Source organism: Crassostrea angulata, chromosome 1 (assembly GCF_025612915.1).
Source record: "Crassostrea angulata isolate pt1a10 chromosome 1, ASM2561291v2, whole genome shotgun sequence".
NCBI classification, from domain to species: Eukaryota; Metazoa; Mollusca; class Bivalvia; order Ostreida; family Ostreidae; genus Magallana; species Magallana angulata.
In genome coordinates this window covers 30,703,672-30,726,810 of record NC_069111.1, presented here as the reverse complement: position 1 = coordinate 30,726,810, position 23,139 = coordinate 30,703,672, and the positions used below count along the sequence as shown (strand labels likewise).

Here is a 23,139-nt window from a genome sequence, read left to right as displayed (position 1 = left end):
AGCTACATGAAGAGACTATCCAGAAATAATGAAAACAATTGTTAATCTCTATGCTTCAAATAATTCTACATGTATTATACTTCAAATGTTCATGCAAAATCTTCACAATAGCATGTTTTGGTAAAGATGGTTTGTCATTCTGAATATCATATCTCTGTGTGTCTTTTTAAAGGTAGTTAAATTCAATAAATCATTGTTACATGTTCCATGATACATGAACATTTTTAATAAAGTTCAGTTTAATTTAAAATTACAATAAAAATAAAGCATTAGAGATTCCTCGTTTTTATTCTATTCATTCTAAACATCAAAACACATTATGCAAAGTAAAACCTTACCTTAATTCTGAGAGGAATCAATTATATCATTATTCTTCAGAAATCACATACCTTATTTGTCAGTCAACCTTATAAACACTTTTTAAAAGATACAGATATAAGATTCATACATTTACAAGTTGATTTTTTTTTTACTAGAGTAATTGAAACAAGATAAATCTTGGTCACATTCATTTACTATGACAGCCGCTTGTATTGAATTTGATTTATAAAAAATCCCTGGACTACAGTGCTGGTATAACTTTAAAGTTTACATAACTACCGTCTAATAACTTAACTTTAAAAGAAAATTAAGTGAATTTTTAAAAGCACTGATGTCTAATTAACAACACAGGCTAACGTGTGACTGTGTGAGAAAGCACAACAGAGGATAGAAGGATTATTTTGATTATGCTTCCATTATGAGGCACTGATTACGAATCTCAAAACAAAATGGAGATCTGATTGTATAAATGGTCATGTAATTCTAATGGCTAAAATAAATATATACCAGTATAAAATGTCTGCATTCATAAATCAATCATGGGGAGGGGGGGGGGGGGTGGGTGTGTGCTGAGAATAGCTCTAAATTCAAACTTGGGCTAATAACTTCATTAAAAAATTGGCTAGTTTAACTGCCATTTTCAAACAGAATATCAGACTTTTGAATTACTTGAACTGAATAGGGAAAGTGTAAAATACATTTTAATATAAAATGCATAAAATACTGTATAGGTAGTGTTAAGTTTGACTAGTCTTAAGCCTTTTTTTTCCATTCAAGTTTCAAAATTCAAATACACAAAATGTAGAACAAATGTCCAAAGATGGCTTGATTTGAAGAGGGTATGTAAAACCATGTATAAGCACAGTACAAAAACTAAAGGCTAACTAATGTAAGCCTGGTAAAAAATAAAAAATATACAGGTCCTTGAGGGGGAAATGTTTCACACCACCACATATTACACGCTACCAAGGTATATACTAAGTATAACAGCAGAAAATCACAAGCACCGACAGAAATACCCTGTTCTCAAAGGAACACAGATCATTAACCCATTTTTAACACTTATGGAGGATTTTTTTTGGCAGTTTTCATTCAAGAACTTTTATCCTGCAAAGACAAATATTTAACAGAGATTCTGCAGAATACCCAGTTCACAAAGAAAAAAAATGTAAATATTTCCCCACATACTAGTATTCAAACCTCAAATTTCAAACATTTTCTAGCATGATTTTACAGTATGACTTTTTTTTTTTTTTTTACATTTTCAACAGGTTCAAAATTTGCCTTACATGCTACAAAAATTACTATGAATGAAAACTGAGTTTACAACAAAGATCAACAAAGAAAATGCACCAGTTTGATTACAAATAAAAATAATAAAAATGAACAAATGTTTACAAGTCTTCATAGTTTACAGACTAATTGCTTACACATTTTCATCATCTACAGACTTATGTAAAAATTGTTCCAAGTGACTGAGATTAGGGGGTAGACTTTTCCGACGCCAGTTAAGGTTAGCTGGTGGAGAGGCATCGTCTGTGGAAACCTTCTCAAAGTCCAGAGTGAGAGCCAGGACTTGTTCGTCATCCAACATTGGTCCTGTGCTGATCACGCTCTCTGAGTCTGAGCTCTCCCCATCCTCCCCGCTTGGAACACTTAGTACACTCGACTGAGGGGACCACCCAGTAGTACTCTTGGACTTCCTACTGCTACGATTCTTGCCCTGAGATCTGGTTGAACGAGTCGGTTTTAATGGAGCACTATACATTCCAGCTAAGGGGTCCATGTTGGAGTCTATTTTCAGAATCAACCCCCCTGCCTGGAGTTTCTTTCTGGATTCAGCCTTGTTTAGTCTGGATGGGTCAGAGTTGGACTGACCCTGATCCAGATGAGCTGGATTTGGTTTGGAGTGTCTCATTGACTGGCTTCGCTCTCGCTGGTCATCGGAGAACACATCATCTTCAACTATCGGAGCACTACGAGTTCTAAAAGCTGGTTTGTGGGGATCTGGAAGAGACTTGTATTCACTCTCAAAACTTGGCACAGGAAATTCTTCGTCCTTTTCCCCATAATCACCTACCGCTTTCAAATAACTAGGGTTTCGAGCCTTTTCAACAGATGGATAAATAACCGAGGAGGGAACATATTCCTCAGTCTCCACACCAGCATTCTGCCCCTCACCATTAATGTGACCAGAGTCTCTGAAAGGGGGAGGGGAGGGGGTCTCTGACCCTACCCCTGCCCCCCTCTCCCCAAGTTCATCATTTCTCCTCTTCTCCATTCTCTGTTGGTGGATTTCATCACTGATTGTCTCCAGATTCCGTAAAGCTTCAGAATACATGGTTTTAGCTGAACTGACATCTTCTTCTAGAATTTTTATTCCTCTTTTCTGTTCCTATAAGAGGCAAGCAACATAAATGGTCAATGTGTTTTATTTGAAATACAAGTTATAAATTTCATCTAAAACATTGAGGGGGTGGATGGTCATTACTCTTGCACACAAAGCTTCCAAGAAGAATTACAGATCTGTTATTCTATACATTTATCAACTAAATTTAATTTGTGAATAAAAAATAATTAACATTTTGCAGTCAAAGGTACAAATGAATTCTTACCTCCATTGTTTGATTGAACTTTGCCTTCATTTCAAAATATGGCCTAAACAAAAAAACAAAAAAAAATTACTCAAATGTATCACAATTCACACTTTAAATGTAAAATTACTCAAACAATATTTTTTAAAATATTCATCCTTACTAATAAAGATAACTTGTAGGAAGGCTTTATTCAAGCTGTGTGAGAACTGCATAAGATATCATGGCATTGTGTTACCATAAAAGAGTGCAAATGAAAAGCTAGCATTAAAAAGAACATACAGTATTTGACATTCTGCAAGGGAATGCACTGCCAACAAAAACAATATATCAAATAAGGCTAGATAGTTGTGGCCAATTTTTTTCAAATGTTTACTTCTAGACAGTACATTATACTATACATGTACCGGTACTCCTTTAATCAAACATGTTATATCTACCTATTATCTCCTTCATGCAAATCTACCATTGACTTGCACTACAAGCACAAACTTACTTCAGAGTACCATCACATTTCTGCTGAATAACATACAAAAGGAACTTTTATTTGAATGATCTACTCAAGAACTGATTTAGAATCCATTCATTTTATTTGTACTGTATCCTCAGCATGTACCAAGTTACTACTGATCACATCAAATCACCATCTGTTTTCATCAATAGCAGCATCTGCATCTTTTTTAATACATGATAATAAAAGCTATGTATCCAAGCAAGCATTAAAAAAAAAATTCAAATCTTCTTGTTATGTGCTGAGCTGTAACTGTTGGCCACATAGAAAGTCAACCATTTTTATTACTAATTTCAACACATATATACAGATATGTTAATATAAACTATAACTAGAAAATAAGATAGTGATATACAGGTGACACTCGATGGCTCGAACTTCGATCTCTCGAAGTTCTTGATCTCTCGAAGTGAACTTACGGTCCCAATATTTTTCTCTATATAACTAAGGAAATTAACTTAAATTGTATACAAAATACCTAGCTGCAGGACTGTAGCTTCCGGTCTGAAAAAATTCGAATGGACGACCTGGGAGCTACAGTGCCTTCCATAGGGAAAATCTGCAATTTACGGCGCACAAAAAATTGCGCTAATTTTGGACTTATTAATCTTATTTTCACACAAATTCTGTAAAAAGAATTAGTACCATTAACTTCTTCAGCCAATTTACAACTGATATCGTCACTTTACTTGCCTCAGACTTTCTCTTAAAAATGATAACCGACCTCTGAAAATGAAGTATGTTAATTTACGTCGAGATCGAGAGTCGCCAGTTTCAAATGTAAACAAACTTGCACCACTTTAATTTACAGGGCAGCTGATGGTGTTTAAAAGAATATCAGAGGCAAGTGAAGTGACGATATCTGTAGTAAAATGTCAGAGGAATTTTTTGGAATCAAATATTTGTACAGAATGTGATCGTAAATGAGATTAATCGGTCCAAAACTAGCGCATTTTTTTGTGCGCAGTAAATTTTACTATGGGAGGCACTGTAGCTCCCAGGTCGTCCATCCAAATTTTTTCAGACCGGGAGCTACAGTCCTGCAGCTAACAAAATACCATATGTGTGTATAAACAGACAAATTAATTACTTGAGAACCAGAGTTTTCATATCAAGTCTAACGTGTAGATGTAAATAAAATGTGAAGAAGTAAATAAAAGATACAAGTAAATGGACCAAGTAATGTATGTGTATATTACTATTAATAATTTAATACATGTATTATAAGGTACTCAAAATGAATTTATTTATAATTACTAAATAGACAATTTGTTAATGTGGAGTATTCAGAAACATGTACCGTTACTTTTCCTGGTAACAGACATATGATTGTAAATGAGCAGAGATGACAATAAATGCTTGACTGAAACAAGTCAGGACACAGAGAAATTCTTTCTTTAAATACTCATACCAAAAATAAACATGAAAATGAAATTGAAGCTAAGATGCTGATGCCATAAGACTATAGCAATGCATACCAATTACCCAACCACATCATGCAAAAGAGATTCTTAAGGAGAATACCAGTATAATGAAGGAAAAAATGTTTGAAAAAATTAAAATTCAGCTTTCAGTAGGTAATAAAAAAAGAAATGGAGGATTCACTTTTCAGGCCAATGCAAAGGCTCGAGTTAGGAGACTTGAGATGGACAAGGTGTGGAACTCATGCCTAATATTAAAGGACTACTTACAACATTGTTAAATGATATCGGTTTACTATATCACTCATCTGGAGGAAACTTCGACGAGTGGAAAAACTATGAGCAGAAATAAGTACAAAGCATGTTACCGAAGAGTTAAAAGCCAAGTCAAGAAAATTTCAGGGAAAAAAATCTGACACAGAAAAAAAAAATCATTTGTTTGGCCAGGTCAGAAAACAGGGTTAGTGATAGAACAAAATCTTACAGCCCAAAAAATATGTATCTTTCATTGACTAGTATCAAAGCATTGGAAAATAAATAGAAATGATCCAAGACCAGAATATAACTGTCCATATCATTATGCTGAAACACTTGGATCTGGCCATTAAACAATGTAGCTTTAGAGATCACAGCCAAAAAAACATGCAAGTCCATTACCAGATGGTCTGCAACAAACATTCCACTTAAAAATAAACAAAGTCAATCAGGTGTGACAATAACAACCAAAATGCACTGGATATAATGTTAAATGACAGTGATGTCAGACAGGTTTTTGTCAAAAAAAAAAAGAAATTGATGGGTACCCATTGTTATCATAATGCATGGGGAAAAAATGTATTTGTGTGATGATTTAAAACAACCTACAAAAAACAAGGGTAGAGGGTGTTGTTTGACTTACTTAGATTTGGCAATGGCTCTCTTGAGCTCCCTCTGCAGGTGATGTACGACTTCCTCACATTCCTGAAACTTTATCATTATGTGCCTGTGATCTTGTTCACTTTCATTCCTCTCCTTTTCTGCCTCATTCACCTGTCAATAATATCACCTTCATTGTATGAAAACTGCCTCTCATAAATTAACAACTCTCTCCCCTAATAATCTAATAGTAAATCAATGCACTTTATTCTTAAACCATTTACTTTCAAAGAGACTGAATCATAAAAGTGGCAAGAAATTGAAAAGTGCACAGTCAATACTTGTTCGGCTCAAAACACACTTTACATTTCTTACAATTTTCCAAACTAGAAGACATGTAATTACAAGGCAGTAGGCCTAATGGATTAGTAATCAAATACGGGTGAAACATGATTATTCAAGATTAAACCATCTATAAAGAACTAGACTGATGACTGTCACTGTAGATATGTAGGACCTTCATTGTAGCATGGTTCAGCATCTCCTGCCAGGCAGGGTCCGACGGTTCCTCCCTACAGTTGTAGCCCTGCTCCGCTAGCTGCACCATCTCCTTAGCTGCCTCGTGCATACTGCATGCTCGCTCAAACCGCAAAGCTGCCTTCTGGGTCTCAATGTGAGCCTAAAGAAGCAATAGTTAATCTACATGAAAATAATGTGCAAGTATTACAGGTAGAATATGTAAATGAGGTATAATGGCAACATGTGACCCAAAGGAAGCAAAAATTGATCTACATGAAGAAAATGTTCGTGGACTGGATTGCAAATTTTTTAACGGTTTGTTGTGATGTAATTATGCGAATATACGTTTATCATTCTATGTAAAATGAATAACGACTGTACTTCATACTTTGTTTAAGATGTTAATTTGTGTGTATAAGAATATCGACAAGATCCACAAAAATTGACCCCCCCATGAATATCAGTGATTTCACAGTATATGAAATGAATGGTTCTGTGAATGCTTCTATCAATGCCCCAGCATTTCTTTGTGGTACATCTCTCCCTTTATACCTCCTTTGCTTTCATCCTGGCATCATAGTATGGTCGAGCCTTTTCCACAACGGAGCCAAGCTTTTTGGCTAAAGAATTGAGTTGGTGTGTGGAATCTGTGAGAGCTTGCCTGAAACTGGCTCTAGCATCCTGAAAGATTACAAGAGTACATGAATCAGTTTCTCACTACAAAACTGCATCAGTAGGAGCTTAAACAACAGAGAAGACTTACTGTTAAATGGCTTAAAGTGCATTATAGATTACTACAATCTATAAATCAGAAAAGTTTATAATAACACACCATCATCGATAAAATTGAATTAATTTATACATGTCATTGTGTATGGTACGTGTTAATGCATATTAATATGTTACTAGTTATAGAAAACAAATTTGGCACTTACATCAAGTTCCAGTTCTAGCTTGTTTATTTCTTCAGACGCCTTGTTCAATCTCTCCAATTCTCCCTAATGAACCAAAATAAGATAGACAGATGATCTAGAATGTCTTTATCTATACCAGGTAAATACGGTAAATCTTGCAACTTACTCAAACAACCCTGTTGCATATTTATGAATATTAAGAATTATATAGATCAATCAATGGACTATGTGCGGCATTATGTTTTTCTTGCCCCAAAAATTAAACTTCAATTGAGAATTTTAAAAATAATGTTGAAAATAGTTGAAATCATATCAAAAAATGAATATGTAAAATGTGATAATCCCAGTGACGTCATTACAACAGTACTGGTGTGCGACCAGTTCTCGCCGAATACCATTTCTCGCCAGTACATTGTGACGTCATTTTTTCAACACATAAAATTATAGAAGAAAAATGACGTCACAATGTACTGGCGAGAAATGGTACTCGGCGAGAACTGGTCGCATGCCAGTAGAGATTTGAGCTTGATAACAAGATAACAATTGTATAGTTTTATCCACTATGCTATAAATAGGCCTATGTAAGATCTCTTTCTCTTCATGTTATAATCGATTTTAATTCACACATGGATGTAGTTTGGACACACAGGTATTTATGATTATTGAGATATTAGGCCTACGCAGAAAGTGGTTAAACCAGAAACTTGGGACAGAGTTCTATATAATGATAGATCTTTGGTCATATTGATATTCATATTAGACAGATTCAATTTCATTGACCCTTTCATTCTTGTACTTAAAACACATGTTGATCACTGATATAATTCCTATAAAATTATCTGAAAATATAAATAAATTACATAACAGTGCAACCATAGAGTAGCCAAACAAACCAATATAATTCAAAAAACAAGAATAACAACAATCAAATTTATTTCAAAACAGAATATAAATTAGATGATTCGAATAAAACTGTAAATGTGTTTGGAATATAGTCCTTTTACCTGATTTACAAAAACTATGCTCTTTTTCAAAACCTAAACAAAGAACTGTCAAATTAAAAACACACGTCGTATAAAATCTTACAGCTGGATGAAGCTAAAATGATTTTTACAAAGTTCAATGCCTATATAAGTACGATCACCACACCTGAATTCTTGGATCCAAAGACTCGTCCTCCAAATCATCAAGACAAGCAGGCGATAGCCGACCATCTCGGTCGGCCATCTTTGTTTTTTTAATTCCAGTTTGGGAAAGGATTCACTATTTGACGAAACTTATTATCAAATTATTTCCTTTACAGAATGCATATTTTTAAAAAATAATATTGCATTGGTATATGATTTGTTTTTTTATACGATTTTAAGAGTAACGTTCTTCACATTCAAATGATTTTTAGACTTTAAATGTGTTTTGCTTTTTTCCGGTGATTAGTCTGACTTATCAGCGCACTGACTAACCGCGGGAGATTTCAGTCAAAAGTTTGTGTGAAATTGTACATCTGTTTCTGAGAAGCGAAGGCGACTTGGGAAGAAAAAGATATCATTGACATACCACTGCTGAAGATGCAAGTTGCTATTCACATCAAATTGAATGAAGTACTGCAGTACAGACTTAAATAACATTATGTTATTTATATCTCTGGTTCACATGCTATATATTAGACCTATATAAGACCTCTTTTTCTTAATGTTAAAATCGAATGTAATTCACACATGGATGACAAGACTGATATCCCCGTTTTTCACTGTTATCCAGGGAAATGAACTATACTCTGCCCCGGGGTTTTGCTTCCACCACTTTTGGCTGTAAATTTTGATGATCATAAATACCTTTGTGTTCAAACTAAGTTCATCCATCGATATGTAAAAAGTTGTAAGAACTTGTTTTCAATCTTCTTGTGTAATGACACAATAAAATACATGTATGTTCAAGTAAAATCAAATCTGTTTTGAAATGCTCCATAAAGAATACGCATTCTAAAATGCTGTTTTAAATGCAGTATATAGCATTTTGAATGATAATTAATCACTGATAATAGATAATTTTTACATCGTTCAAAATTTGTCTTTTTTGTTCTTTTGCTTTTGTCTTGTAGTGTATGTTATTTTTTGATTGAGAGAAACTAAAGCTACATGTTCATTGGGAACACGACTCTATATATCCATGGACTTGCAAACCTCAGACTTCTAAGTAATGGTGTACTTAGCTGTTGTTACCATGGTTACCATTATATATGGAAAATTTGGCAGATCCTTGTGTTTTAATATGTTCTTATCAATATTGATAATAATTGACATACTTTTACTCAATTTTTATGAATAATTAGATAGATGTACGTATAAATATAAGCTGTAACATGCTTTCTTGAGAAATTGTATAAATCACTCGGCAGGCACTTCAATGGAACCTACAGGTTAAAAACCAAGGGGAAGGCCATGCAAAGAGAGTGTTCCAATGGAGATGGAGGAGAAAGGGTGCAAGTGATACCAACTGGAAAATCTACCACAAGACAGAATGAGGTGGAGGAGTATGGTCAGTAGCCTAGGGTGTAATCGTTTGGTAGATTGGAGAACTGCATTGAAGAGTAATCCTAATTTGCTCGTTTGCAGTATGGAGATCTCCAGTAGATCTACATTGTCTACTTCCCAAAAAGCAGGTAGACAATGGAGATCTGCTGGAGATATTCGGGACGAGTTCTGGAGGTAGCAAACAAATACACCCCTATTCTCCTCTCTGGAGTAAAAGACAGGGTAGTAAGCAGTATAATTAACAATGGAAAGTATTTTTTACAATGAACATATTTCTAAATATGTTCATTGGCAGGATATAAATCTTGGTATTTTACAGTTACATCAGGAAGATTATAATGCTGCTATGATTTAATCAAGGTGTGGCATAATATTGAGTAGGGGAGAGCATGTAAGATCAGCAATTTGGCACTTTTAGGGACCTGAAACAAAAATGCTTTAATTTGGCTTATTCATGAATTGAAGCATCAAAGGTTTTAGGTGCAATATTTAATGTATGAAGAAATTTATGACAGCTATCTAGGATGTATCCATTGATAAAGATATAAACAAGGTTTGTTATACAGTAAGTTTCAAAACTTTGATACATATACTTTTGGAATTAATAAATTTGCCCTGGTTGCATGTGGAAATATATATATACAAAGTATTTGTAAATATTTACATTTTCCAGTGTCTTTGTATATATGATAGCAATACAAATCAAATTTATAAAGTTCAGTCCAATAAATTCAAATGACGTATTGTTGGGGTGTAAGCGGGGTTTGCATAATTGATACTCTAATATTTGACAGTGCAATTGCTGAGAATTATATAAATTTAGTAATAAGGAATAATTTTTTGACTATTATGATGTGATTCTATCGTAAAGGCCTTCAAGCTTTATTGGATTTGATCATGCATGCCCTGATCAAAATTATCATCTCATGATAACTCAAAGAATAACTCCTAGCTTATTCCTAGAATAAAATTAAATCTATGTATTTAGATGCAGAAAATCAGAGGAAAGACTCTCCAGAGTTAAATTAAACAACATACAAACATACTTCATTTTAAAGGAAATTGACTGCCATGGTACAAGCTTATAGTTGTTTCTTTAGTAAGAACATTTTAGTTGATTAAGGGAGCATTTTAAACTGATTAATTAATAAATTAGCTCCATATTCGGTTTGATTCAATACTCGGCCTGAATCATGCAAACAGAGTTACTCCCCTTGCATCACATCGTTCTATCTAAATAAGCATTTCCAATGTAAATGTCTCCAATTCTAATAAAATGATTAAAGAACGGAAACATTGATTTTAAAATGTGTATCATGAATGAATTTATAGTGCTTTTGACTGCTAATTTCATCATTTTTATCTTTGGGCAATGTTGGACAATTTGTCACCATTTGTCATAATTTGATCATTCAGATAATGCATGCAATTATTGTACTGACTACTGATAAAAAACAAACTTTTTGCACATAATTCTGCTCAATTTTCAGTAATTCTACTCTGCTGACCCAGAAATATCAAGATGAAGTCAATGATAAAATATAAAAGAGGTTTGCATTGCATCAACTCCACTAGTGACACTGATGGTCTGATGTGATAATCTTTAGTCATGCTTGGCTCATTTTAGATAGATATGAAATCAACAATTTGTATTTATAACTGTTTTTGGGTGGTAAAGAAAATTCTCATAAGACGGCCGTGCATTGTAAGATTTTCTGCTCGACTGGTTTTATTATGACCATAGTTTAATCATTATACATGTATTAGCAGAGTGCAGAGATTTAAATCCTTGTAGGTATAATTTTTGTAGATCCATCGGAGGGCATTGTCGTTTCTGGTCGCATTCTATCAGGGAGGGGACCAGTTGTCCATGTGAACTCATCCTAGGTTTCCTTGCCTCTAGAAACATCTCTCAATAGCTGGTAAGTCAAATTCACTGTTTTTCCTTTTTGAGACGTACGACTTCTCCTTTGGCCAGGAATATGTGGTGTAAATTTTATGCTGCTGAAAAGAGCAAAGGTATAAAAAAAAAAAAAAAAAAAAAAAAAAGAGCCACCCACAACCATTGAGATTGTTAGATAGTTAGCAGAAAGTGGGACTTTAAATTGATAGATGGTTAAATATCGTCTGGTTGCATAATGCTTAACTGAATGGATATATTGTTGATCTTTTTTTCTTCATTGGAACTTTGTTGTTCTTTTAAAGAAAGAATGAGTTAGATAGATGCATGTTTATAATCTTGTTATCTTTATTACAAAATGTTCATATAAAATGTATAGGTGTCCATTTGTCAGAGTTCAACAACATTAGTGTGTCTTAATGATGGTTAATGTTATAATTTCCTATACTGGGTAATTTTATTTGAAGATGTCTATAGTGTTTTAATTTGGTGCGTGCTTACTGCGTAGATTTTGTCATGCAGAATGTTAATGATGCTTAAGATTGTAAGATAATCATCGTTCATTGGTTTTCAATGAACCATGCATATATTAAACATTCAATATCAGCAATGTAAAAAATAAAAGCTTTGTGAAAAATTGAATTTTAAGCGAGTAAAAGGTGGGGAAAAAAACTGGTATTTTAAAGAAAGTAAATAAATCAGCTGTTATATTTCTCTCAAATGACACCTCTCTCTATTGAATGGTTGAATTTTAACCCCCAAAGTGAAAATAATACATCTGAAGGACATCATCGTGTCCCTTTTCAAGTACAAAACAAATAACGCTTGGAGGAGTAAGACCAATGGTATGCATTGGGGTTTTGTTAGTCACAGGCTTTCTTTATATATATATACCGCAGCACTCGGCATGCCTCTCTAAAAAAGCATTAACAGGTACTTGTGGAGTGTCTCTGGGTACTTCAGAGTGACAGAACTATTTATTTGTTGGTTAGCAGAAAGAAAATCGTAGACAAAAAAATATGACAGAAATTTATCAGGAGCACTGAAGTATCGGGATTATTCTTGTTTAGGATTGAAATGACACTTTGATAAATAGATAGGCCACGACCATTTGATTTTTTCTTCCTTTTTTTATCAATGTTGAAGAATCCGTTCATGTCATGTTTTCTAGTGGACTAAGTAGTAGTTGTGTACAGTATGAGATATAGATTGTAGGGGTTTTTTTTCAAGTATTCGAGTCATCATTCTTGAATTTCTTGTTTCACTTTGAATTGTCATACATATGAATAGAACGAAGGAGCTAGGTGATAAATTTCTGAAATTGATAGTTCATTTCAAATGTTTAAATAATACATAAAAAAAAATTGCAGTGATAATAATGACCTAAAACAAGCAGAAAGCCATTAGATTAATAGATTTTATTGTTGCATGCAGATCATTTTTGCAAAGCAACTAGAGTAAGAGCTTTAAGAATAAGTGATAAATGGCCCCTAATTCAAATAGGAGACCAATTTGTTCTCTTAATTGCTGTGATCTATACAGAGGAAGCTAAGTGGTGTCTTTAAAAAAAATTCTTCTTTAATTTTTTCCCGCTGATAATGCACATAGAGGGCGAGTATGTTTGTGTATTTATATAATTTCCTTTCTTTCATTCAAGTCTTATTTTTTCCTGTCTGACATTAATGCATTATGTACAAGCAGATACTATATCACATTTGTAATGGTTAATCCACATTACCCAAAGCAGCAAAAGTGCTTCTAGACTTAATGTCAACTGTGGAAATTTTGTAAATTATTTAATGTAGCTGGAATGTAGTGCCCAAAATTCTTACTTATCTTAAAGATGAACAGAAGAAGGTACATGTATTATCAGAGTTGAGTAATCATAGACTTATAAGACTGTAGTGAATGTGAATAAAATTTGATCTACAAAATGGAAGCGTTTTAAATTTGTAAATTTGATGAAAGAATACCATATATTTTAATTTATCATACAAATATACCTTGTTTTGTTCTGTGCAGTGTTATCAGAGTTGAACAGTTCATAACCTCTTTCATCAGTTATGTTTTTTTAAAGATCTTTTGCTGCAAAGCCATTATCATGTGAATACATGATAGGGTACATTTATTGTATTATACATCTCGATCTACATTAATGTTGTCATCCATGTTATGGGAAGTTCTTCCTTTATCCATCTGCTCTCAATGTTTTCATGCAGGTATTATAAGTCTATGAATGCACAGAAGAATTGACTTAAGACTTGGTTGTTTATATACATCTGTGACCGTATGTGTTGTGAAGATGACAAATTGTGAATGCACCCATTCTTGTCCTCCTCCATTATTCCATGATTTAAGGGTCTTTCACATTGATCCAAGCTTCAGTTGTAAATTGCCGCTCATAGTACTTATCTGAAATCATGAATTAGAAAAATACATTAAATATTAGCAAAGTTTAAGGGCTTTATCAAAAACAGAAGATTTTTTTTTTTGTAATGATAGCGAAACATTGAAAGAATTATAAACATCAACTGAAATCTACAGCAAATTAAAATATGTTGGTATATAAATATGACCATATTTGAGGTTTCAGGCAAGATATGATTTTATTAGCCTATTAAATCGCTTTATGCTCAACAATGGTATCTGAGCTCCAGAGCTCTGGATAAACTACATAGGGATGTTAATTGTTTTTATCCGCCCATTTTCATTGTTTCGAGGCATAGGATCAGCCTGCCCTCTGTTTTGTTCGTTGCCTACTCGATGACAAAGTTTCCCCTTGGTATGCAATATAAGCTCATTTGATTGTTCTGTACGTGGTGTTATGTGTTCAAAGTTTACGCATCTTTTCCACACCGATGAATTTCATGACATGGCATAAAACAATATTTTATGTTTGTACATTGGTTTCTTGAGTTTTTACGGTCTAGAATTACTGTACCAATCCATTGACTTGTAGGTTTATCGTAGTGAGAAAAAGATCATAAAAAATTGGAAGAGCATGCAAACAGGCAATTTATGTCAATGAAATTCTTCAGATAAAATTGTATTACAAGATATCTTTTTTCATAACATTTTGCCACATTATTATACAAAGCTAGCAGAAAAAAATCAACTGCACAGTTGAACTTTGGAAGTCCCATAACTATTTCTTTTAATATTTTTACCGCTATTATTTGAAGATATGAAAAAACCCCCATATATTTCTTTCTATAATGATGAATTTTTAAAGATACATTTAGAATGTTAATTATTGCCATGTAGGTATCTTCTTTGCTTGTATGTGTCTCTTTTAAGTGACACTTAATCTTCTTCTTGTAAGAACAAAGACAAAGCTATGTAAGGCATTAACTTAAAACAAAGGCAATGTGTGGTACAGACTTTGACGTGAAAAATTTCTCATAAAGAGGCAATTACACTTGTCAGAATGCCCGATAAATCAGAAAAATTAAGTCGAGAGAGCCAGTTTTGAGTATGTATTCCATTATTTATGTAATATACTCATTTTTCAAAAATAAGCTTGAAAAATGTGGTAATTTGGAAGCCATCATTCATCTTTTTTTTATACTACATGTATTACAAAAATCATTACATTGTAGTTTGTCAAATAATTGTCATAAATCAACTAGTTGACCTAAAAGTTCAAGACAAATGTATGTTCATGATTTTTATGATTGTAGATTTTTTGAATGAAAAATGAATAGCAATTTTGTCCTTAAAGTTAATTGAAAATGGTCACATGTGATTGGCAATATATTTTAAGATTCTAAAAATTAAGGTTGTTTGTGTATTAAATCGGCATTTTGAAATACACAGAGGATTGCCAAGCTTTTATCATGCGAGTCACCAAAGGATCGATTCATTGAGGGTTTGAATTGGAATTTCTTTATGGTAGTTAATTTATTAATTATCACTCAGATCAATTTGATGATAAGGAAACTTAAACGATATAAACTTCAAGGACGAACATAGCTGTGATATTAATATACATGCACTATTGGGCCTCCACGGAATATACCAACGATTCACATTGGGCTAAATTTCATTGTTTTTATTTAATGATGAACTTCTGATAAACTTTGGCATTGTACACCCATACATTATTTTCTTGAGCATGCCTCTTGTAAATGCCATGTATTAGATTATCTTATTTAAATATTCATGGTGGGAACAAATGAACTTAGGTTGTCAAATCAATACACATGTACAAGTAGTACATGCATACTATAGTTATAGACCCATGGCATTTAAAGCCAGAATATAAAATTTGATGAACTTATTCATGTGGATTTTACTTTCCCAAAGGGGGGACATTTTATTATTCTGATCATTATAATGTTGTGTCTTTTTTAAAAGAACATTAACATTGGCCATAACTTTGAACTACAGAAGATAGGGACTACTCATTTGTTTGTGAAAGGTCAAGGTTACAGGCTAAGGTCAGTTAGGGTCAATATGATTGATAGAGGTAAAAGGTTTAATTTGCTTCATAGTTTTTCATTTTAAAGAAAAGTGTTTTTACACAAGGTTTCCATAGTGTTTCAAGCACAAGTTTATTGTAGCTAGCTTCCAGAATATCAGAATATTCTATATTAAAATAGCAAAAAACAAATTTGTCCTTTGCCTGAAATTTTCCACGCTGCCCCTTTATCATGTTATAAATATACTCAAGGTATACATACGTGTATAAACATAATATTCTACTTACAAAATTCTAAGAACAGTTTGATTTTTTATATGAACATGTATATTTTTAATGAATGACACTGTAATTTCCTATTAAAAATTTGTGTAAAACTTACAAACTAAATTAGTTTACAAAGCACAAATCAATCGGAGAAATCATGAATATTTTAAAGGATAATTTGTGGTTTACGCCCTAATAGATATGCCAACATTTTTTGAAAAGGTACTATTTTTATCAGAACTTTAAGATTGTCAATGACATAGGCATAGTTGACATTCAATTGAAGGGAGGGGAGTTCCAAAAACTATTTATTATTGAAAAAATCTTAATCCAGTAATTAAAAAAAATAGCACATAGCACTTATTTCATGTTGAATTCAATCAAATTGGATAAATTTTGTAAGTTAACATCTATATTTGTGTTTCTAATATTTATGTATCACTTCTTGTTAAATCTGTAAGTTGTTATTCAACAGAAAAATGGGAGGAAAATGTATAAACCAAAGCACTCAGACACTAGCTCCAGCGGACATTTCATTTATCTAATATTTTATGGAAGAAGACAATTGTTCTGTACTCCAATAGAGTAAGGTCATAAATGGGAATGCTTAATAAATGTTACCAAAAAAAAAAAAAAGATATATGTTACGTACGATATCTTAAGAGCAAAGTTAGACAAATGAAGATAAAAAAAGATCCTGACATTTATGGGATTCTATTCGGTAAATGTGACCAGTCATTATAAAATTAATTACTTAAATGGGCCTTAAAAAATGGGAACCCTTCCCGATTCACAATGCCATTACATCATCGCGACAATAACGGGGCAGACTGAAGAGTCACAGGTTAGGGGGGAGAGACAGACGCTTATTTGATGTTTGATAATGGATGTAAAAGAAGTACACAGTACTGGATCAAGTTGCATACCATCCATAGAAATATTGTTGGAAGTCTGTGTCCTTCCTTCAAACATCCAAAAAAATTATCTTTTTGGACTGGGACTTCTTTAATCATCTTGCTCCAGATATGCAATATGAAACAAATGAATTGTTCTGCATTTTGAATTGCCCTACAATTCATATTCATTTCTTTATGAAATACAAGTTTAAATAGACAACATACATTCTTATCTTACTTATGGAGTTTTTCTGTTCCTTATATACTTGTACCTGGTAGTTCTTATTTTTTTGGTGAAAAGATATATTCTACATGCTTTAGTTTACAAATTTCTACTTGACTTATTAAGCAGATCATCAAATGATTCCATAAAAATTTCATTTCTGTGTGAAGGAAGCCGTATAGCTCATTGGAGAAAACATTGAATGTCCAGGAATAAACTATTGAAACCTGAAATTTCCCCTTTTACTGCTGATATACAAGTGAAAGAATTTTGTTTTGACATTAAAATATTGTTGGTTACAATTCTGTTGTAAAGGTTAATCTCCTGCAAGTGAGGAGACAAGGTGTGGTTTGTTTTTTAAAGGGTAGGGATGTTAGGACTGCAAATCTGCTGCCTCCCTTGAGGTTTGAACCAAAGACCTTTGGATGCTCAAGTAATAGTTCTATGAAATGATAAACCACAGAACAAAAGGAAAATATTATTGGAAGATGGTCTAGTTGACTTGACTGATACACACAGTCAAAATGAAGTTAGCGTATAGGTCATTGTGGCAGTGCATGTCATCTGCCAAATAAGAACTGTCCAATGCAAAGTAAACCATGTATGTGCTGGGATATAAATTGTAGTGTAACTTTAATCTCGATCTTCAATTGTTGTTATTAAATAGCTGCAGATAAATTTTACATTGAAATTTAGGTCTTTCTGCACACTCTGCAAATTGCAGAGAGGAAATGCTGATATTTCTGTAGCTTAATTTGTCTGCCGATCAGGTATGGCACCCAAGTTACAAGTCATACATCTTCTAAGCATGACAGATGCCATATCTTTATTTTATTTTTTTTTTTGTCATTTCTATCCATGCATGAAAAAGTGAGAGTACTGAAGCACCTTGAAAATGCAGAATCTTTTACTGATTTTTCTTGATAAGGTAAATTATTGCGCTAGTTTATATCTGTAATAACAGTGGTAATTTGGTTAGAAATAAAACCTTTCTTTTGTTGTCTCTGAGTTGTTACGCAATTACGAGACGAATTTTAGACCATAATGTGAGATATAACTGCTTAATTCTGATCAGGATGAAGTAATAGGGTGTTGTATGGATAATGCTACTACCAACAGCAGAATCAATGTAATTGAAGTGCATTTAGCCATAATTAGGGCGTGTTCGTCTTTGATATATTTCTCTGGGATCTGCTGTATGTCATATATTGCACAGTAGAACTGTGAGCTAGTTTTGAAATCATCTCAGGTAACTATGTACCGGTACATGTTTCCATGGTTTTAAGGAAAACAAGGTTGGGAGTAAGAAAGAAGTTGGCTATTAAAAATCATAATTATTGTGTAAAAAAAAATAAGAAAACAAGAGATATCTTTAAGAGTAATAAGAAAAGACAATACTATTAGGAAAAATTAGAGGATTAATAGTAAATAGGAAGAAGGAACATTTAGATAAATTGTCACAAAATAAATAATGTGAAAAAGCAGAAAAAAATATTTATGTGAAAATAAATGAAATACTAAGGAGGAATCTATTAAAGGACTATATGTGCGGTTTTATGCATTTTTTGCCCCCAAAATTAAAGTTTTATAAAGAGCTTTAAAAATAAGGTGGAAGATAGTTAGAATCAAATTTAAAATAAGGGTGCAAAAGATTATCACCACAGTGATGTCATAATGTAGAAATGACGTCATGAAGATTGCCTAATTTTGATATATTGATGTTTTGTAGCAAAATATGGGTGTTTTCCGATGGTTTTTCGACTGGGAAACATGGAGCGCGGGCTTGCTCAAGTACCATTTTTTAGTATAATGTGTATATTTATCAGAAGAAAAACATATGTTAAATCTTACTTGAGCAGACCTGCGCTCTATACTTCCGAATGCCAAATATAAGCAAAATTGTAAATATTTTCAGTTGTTTACAAATTTGTGGGAATTAGGTCATGTAGTTGACGTCACAGATAAATAGGGAATAAGCAATGATGACTAAAATCATGATTTTAGTTATAGGCATCCACGGTACAATGATTTATGAAGATTTGATTTTTATTTGACACTATTTAAAAATTGGTTAAAATTGGGGGCAGATATTTGGCCATACCGCACATAGTCCTTTCATCGGGGGAAAAAAACATACCAGTTGTAAATAGGTTTTTTCATCCAGTTTCATAGCAATGGGAATAAGAAAATGATATTTAATAGATTGAAGAGATACAAGTATCATTTTATGAATATTTCTACTCTCTGGGTATGATAAAAATATAGTCTTCTCCTGACATTGTACATGTTTTAGCTAATTCCTGTAAAGGTTTTTATGCTATTATGTAAAGTCGCAGATTTCCTTGTCCAAATTTCTGGCTGTAAGGAAACTCGTTAGATAAAGTTACCATTGCGTGTGGCTAGGATGTCAGAGCAGATACCCTATAGATAAGCTGGGTTTTTTCATTTTGTATACCATACTTAGGTTAATAATGGATATTTAACATGCCAGTGTGTATAATTGAGTGACAGGAATAACCATTTTATTATCGGAGATTAGGTACCTTGAGTATTTGCGGTGTTGATCCGTGCCCATGATGTGTTATTATATTGTGGTTGTACAACGTTTAATGCTGACATTATGTGATCATTGCAAATTCTCCAGGTGTTCAAATAATTTCAGCATCGGCCAAAAACAGACACACTGTTATACCTTTGATAATATCTGTTTATATGATGATTGAGTCTGAGTATTAATTGTATTGAATGTTTTATATGTTTTTTAATGTTGGAATCTCCTGAGGAGAAAAATGAGTTTACTGACAAACTTAAGGTTAATCAAACCTGGCAGTTTGAATCACCTGTCATATCCACCCCTGTTTTATTTTTGGCCCTTTTTCCCTCATTGTCAGCAAATTTAAGACTGCATGGGTGAGTTGTAACAATTTAAGACAAAGTTATCTCTTTAAAAACAACTGAGTCTTGGGAAATTATTTCACTCGGAGCAAAACTGTTAACAGATGTAGAGGGACAAAAATAACAATGCATACAGTAGTTGAATTATGTTAAGTATATGTACTTCAGTGCTTGGTATGATGAAAGTGCACAGTGGCCTGAATAAAAAAACTCAATAAATATTTTGTAATTTTAAATTTATTTTTCTATTGATATATACATGTACTACATGTCTTTAAAAAAAAAAATGTGCACATAGCCTAAAATCAAATTTCATTTATCGGAAAAAAAATCAGCTAGTAGCCAAAATATGTACTGATATCCGCCATTATAAGGTACTGTTAACGTAAACCCAAATAAGCAAATTAACCCGGCACATTAAGCTACAATAGCTTTCCATAAAAACTAATTCCAAAAATCAGTTTCAAAGCAAATTGTTTACTCAATACTAGACAATGTTTCTATTAGTAGTTGTATGGCATTGTACACTAATAGACTGTAGCTGACAAAACTGTGTACGCTTTAATCATGCAGGCTTAGAGCACTGAATTAAGAAGTACAGATACTGTAGTGTATTCAAAGTAACACAATCCTAAACTTGTTTTGCTCTTATTCATTGAGTAAAGTTTATATTCATTTAGCATTTACATCTCTTTTGAGAATTTTTCACACTGTATAGTGATTTCACCATTGCATGAACAACTAAAATCTCGTTGAATTTTAAGGATCTCTAAAGGTTGAAATTTTACTCCATCCAGCTGATTTAAATGCCTTCAAGTTGGCAAAATGCACTCCTAAATGTAAACTTTGCCTCTTCTTATTACTTTTATGGGTTCTGGATATAATTATGAATTGAATGCAAGCAACTTCAACTATCGTTGTTATTAAAATGAATGTTGAACATTTTACCCTTGGCCATAAAAAAAGGTAATGTAGAAACAGTCCTTTTCTAGTGTTTGTCCTTGGCTAGTACAAGGACTGTCTGTCTGTTTATTGTATGTGCTAGTCAAATATGTTAAAAATGCTGTCAATTGTATACATGTTAAGCTCACTGATGAAAGGTCCTCGGCCATTCATTCAGTCAAAATGACCACTCTCTTAGTAAACTGACCATATAATTAGTGACAAATTTGAGGCTGTGTGGATTTTATGAAGCTGTTGAGAGTTTTTTGGGTCAATGTATTGACAGTATCATAGGTGGTCAGATCTTATCTTTGTTTTATATCTTTCTTTTTTTTTCTCGGAATGCCTGGCTGCTCCTACTTAATGATCAGTGTGTCCAGTTTATTTGGACATTGACGATCAAACTCTGTTGCTATAATAATTGTTGGCCTATGAAAATTTTTAACAAATTTGGAATTGACTGCATTTATTGATATTCATGAATGTTAATTATGTTTCAAGTTTCCTTTTTTTATACAGATAACCCATGATTTAGTTATGATATATATCGTGACAGTTAAATAAAAAAAAGTTTCGTAGGTGAAAATTTTATATGTTAAAGAAAAATAGAGATGAACCAATTTCAACCCAAATGATCAGATATTTTTACTTGCCCACAAGTTGTAAATAATGACTGGTTTGCATGATGTACTATACATAGTGTTAATAGGTAATGGTGACCTTTTTTGTGACATTCTTTTGTTGAGAACATGAAAAAAGACATTTCAAAGCCCCTGGTATTGGGTAGGCTCCATTTTGTCTTTGTGGTGGGCAGATTTAGAGCTTTTGACTGAATTGATGTAATCCTTAAAACAGGCTGAGAGAAACAGTGCAGGGAGCTAGACAATCTCTGGGGTAATTGATTATACAGAAGTATATGTTATAATGGGTAATATGAACAGTTGATTATGTGCTGAAACTGCACTTGCTTCAGACAGTATGTCCTATTTTGGGCGAGAAATGACTTGTGTTACGTGTTACCACATTTCTAATGGTTACAAATTTGCGGAATGGATAAAAAGTAATTTTTGTCATACATTTGATCAAGATTTTGTTCTCCCTATGGACTTTTGGGTTGGTTTTTTTTTTTACATTCTGTAGGATGTTAAAGTTAGATTGGGACTCTAGGCCAGTAGCTGCCAACAGGTCTATAATGGCCAATTGGCTCAACTTGGTCTGTCAGTGATGGGGTTTGATTGAGGGAGTCTGGGATATTTAAGGGCTTTTTGTAAACATAGAAACTGGATTTGTGGAGCATAGATTAATGACAAGATGACTGGTACATCAGATTCTCTGTTTGATCAATTTTACAAAGTTTCTTCAGTAAACCAAGGGCACAATGTTTTCATCAGTTTGGGAAAATATATCATATCAGTTCAGAGGGTCTGAGTGAACAAGGAAAGACATTGAGCTCTAGAAAATTGTTTGCAATTTTTTCTTCATCTGATTAGTGATAACATTTTTTGGGGGTGTTTTATTGTCATCAAGAAAAGAGAGGATTTTTTGTTCATCTGTTACATTAAAATAATCCTCTGCTCATTTACCTTTACACAAAAATAGTTTGCCAATACTGGTACATGAATCATGGGGGCTGTTTATTTGTACAGGGAGTTACTTAGATCATCAATTAACAGTATGGAGACACCTAGTAATCCATTTGCTTTGTGATTGCAACGATGCCTAGGTATTTAGTTGTACCATGTATCTTTTATTTATTTTTTTTAGCATATTATTTCAAAGAGAAAATGACTGGCCTTTTTTTTTACCATTTGGTGATTTCATTTTTCACATATACCAAAAATTAAATCTGATAATTTTTAAATATCAAAAGCACCAAGATGATTTATTTTCTACAACATATACCCTGTTATTTAAATATTTTTTTTAATGT

At 32.9% G+C, this 23,139-nt stretch overlaps 2 protein-coding genes across 6 annotated transcripts in view; one reads left to right on the top strand and one right to left on the bottom strand.

Annotated features, from left to right (window-relative positions):
* Window positions 1-269: 269 nt before the first annotated feature.
* Window positions 270-8,369, bottom strand: LOC128189554 (SH3 domain-binding protein 5-like). Of its 2 annotated transcripts, XM_052861212.1 has the most exons (8): window positions 8,285-8,369; window positions 7,157-7,219; window positions 6,774-6,902; window positions 6,220-6,381; window positions 5,746-5,876; window positions 5,118-5,183; window positions 2,937-2,979; window positions 270-2,716 (listed from the first exon to the last, which is right to left on the bottom strand). In XM_052861212.1, exons 1-8 carry the CDS (start codon window positions 8,360-8,362, stop codon window positions 1,748-1,750), a joined length of 1,641 nt encoding a protein of 546 aa, XP_052717172.1. In that variant the 5' UTR covers window positions 8,363-8,369; the 3' UTR covers window positions 270-1,747. The 2 variants fall into 2 exon arrangements, with proteins under 2 accessions (XP_052717172.1, XP_052717178.1); XM_052861218.1 differs by lacking the exon at window positions 5,118-5,183.
* Window positions 8,370-10,946: 2,577 nt separating this feature from the next.
* LOC128189501 (thrombospondin type-1 domain-containing protein 7A-like) overlaps window positions 10,947-23,139 on the top strand; it is an 84,465-nt gene continuing 72,272 nt past the window's right edge. For 2 of the 4 annotated variants that reach the window (XM_052861186.1, XM_052861146.1), the window contains exon 1: window positions 10,947-11,588. The gene's annotated coding sequence lies outside the window, so the exon portion shown is untranslated. The remainder of the gene's footprint in view (window positions 11,589-23,139) is intronic. The other 2 variants (XM_052861139.1, XM_052861202.1) reach the window with 2 other exon arrangements.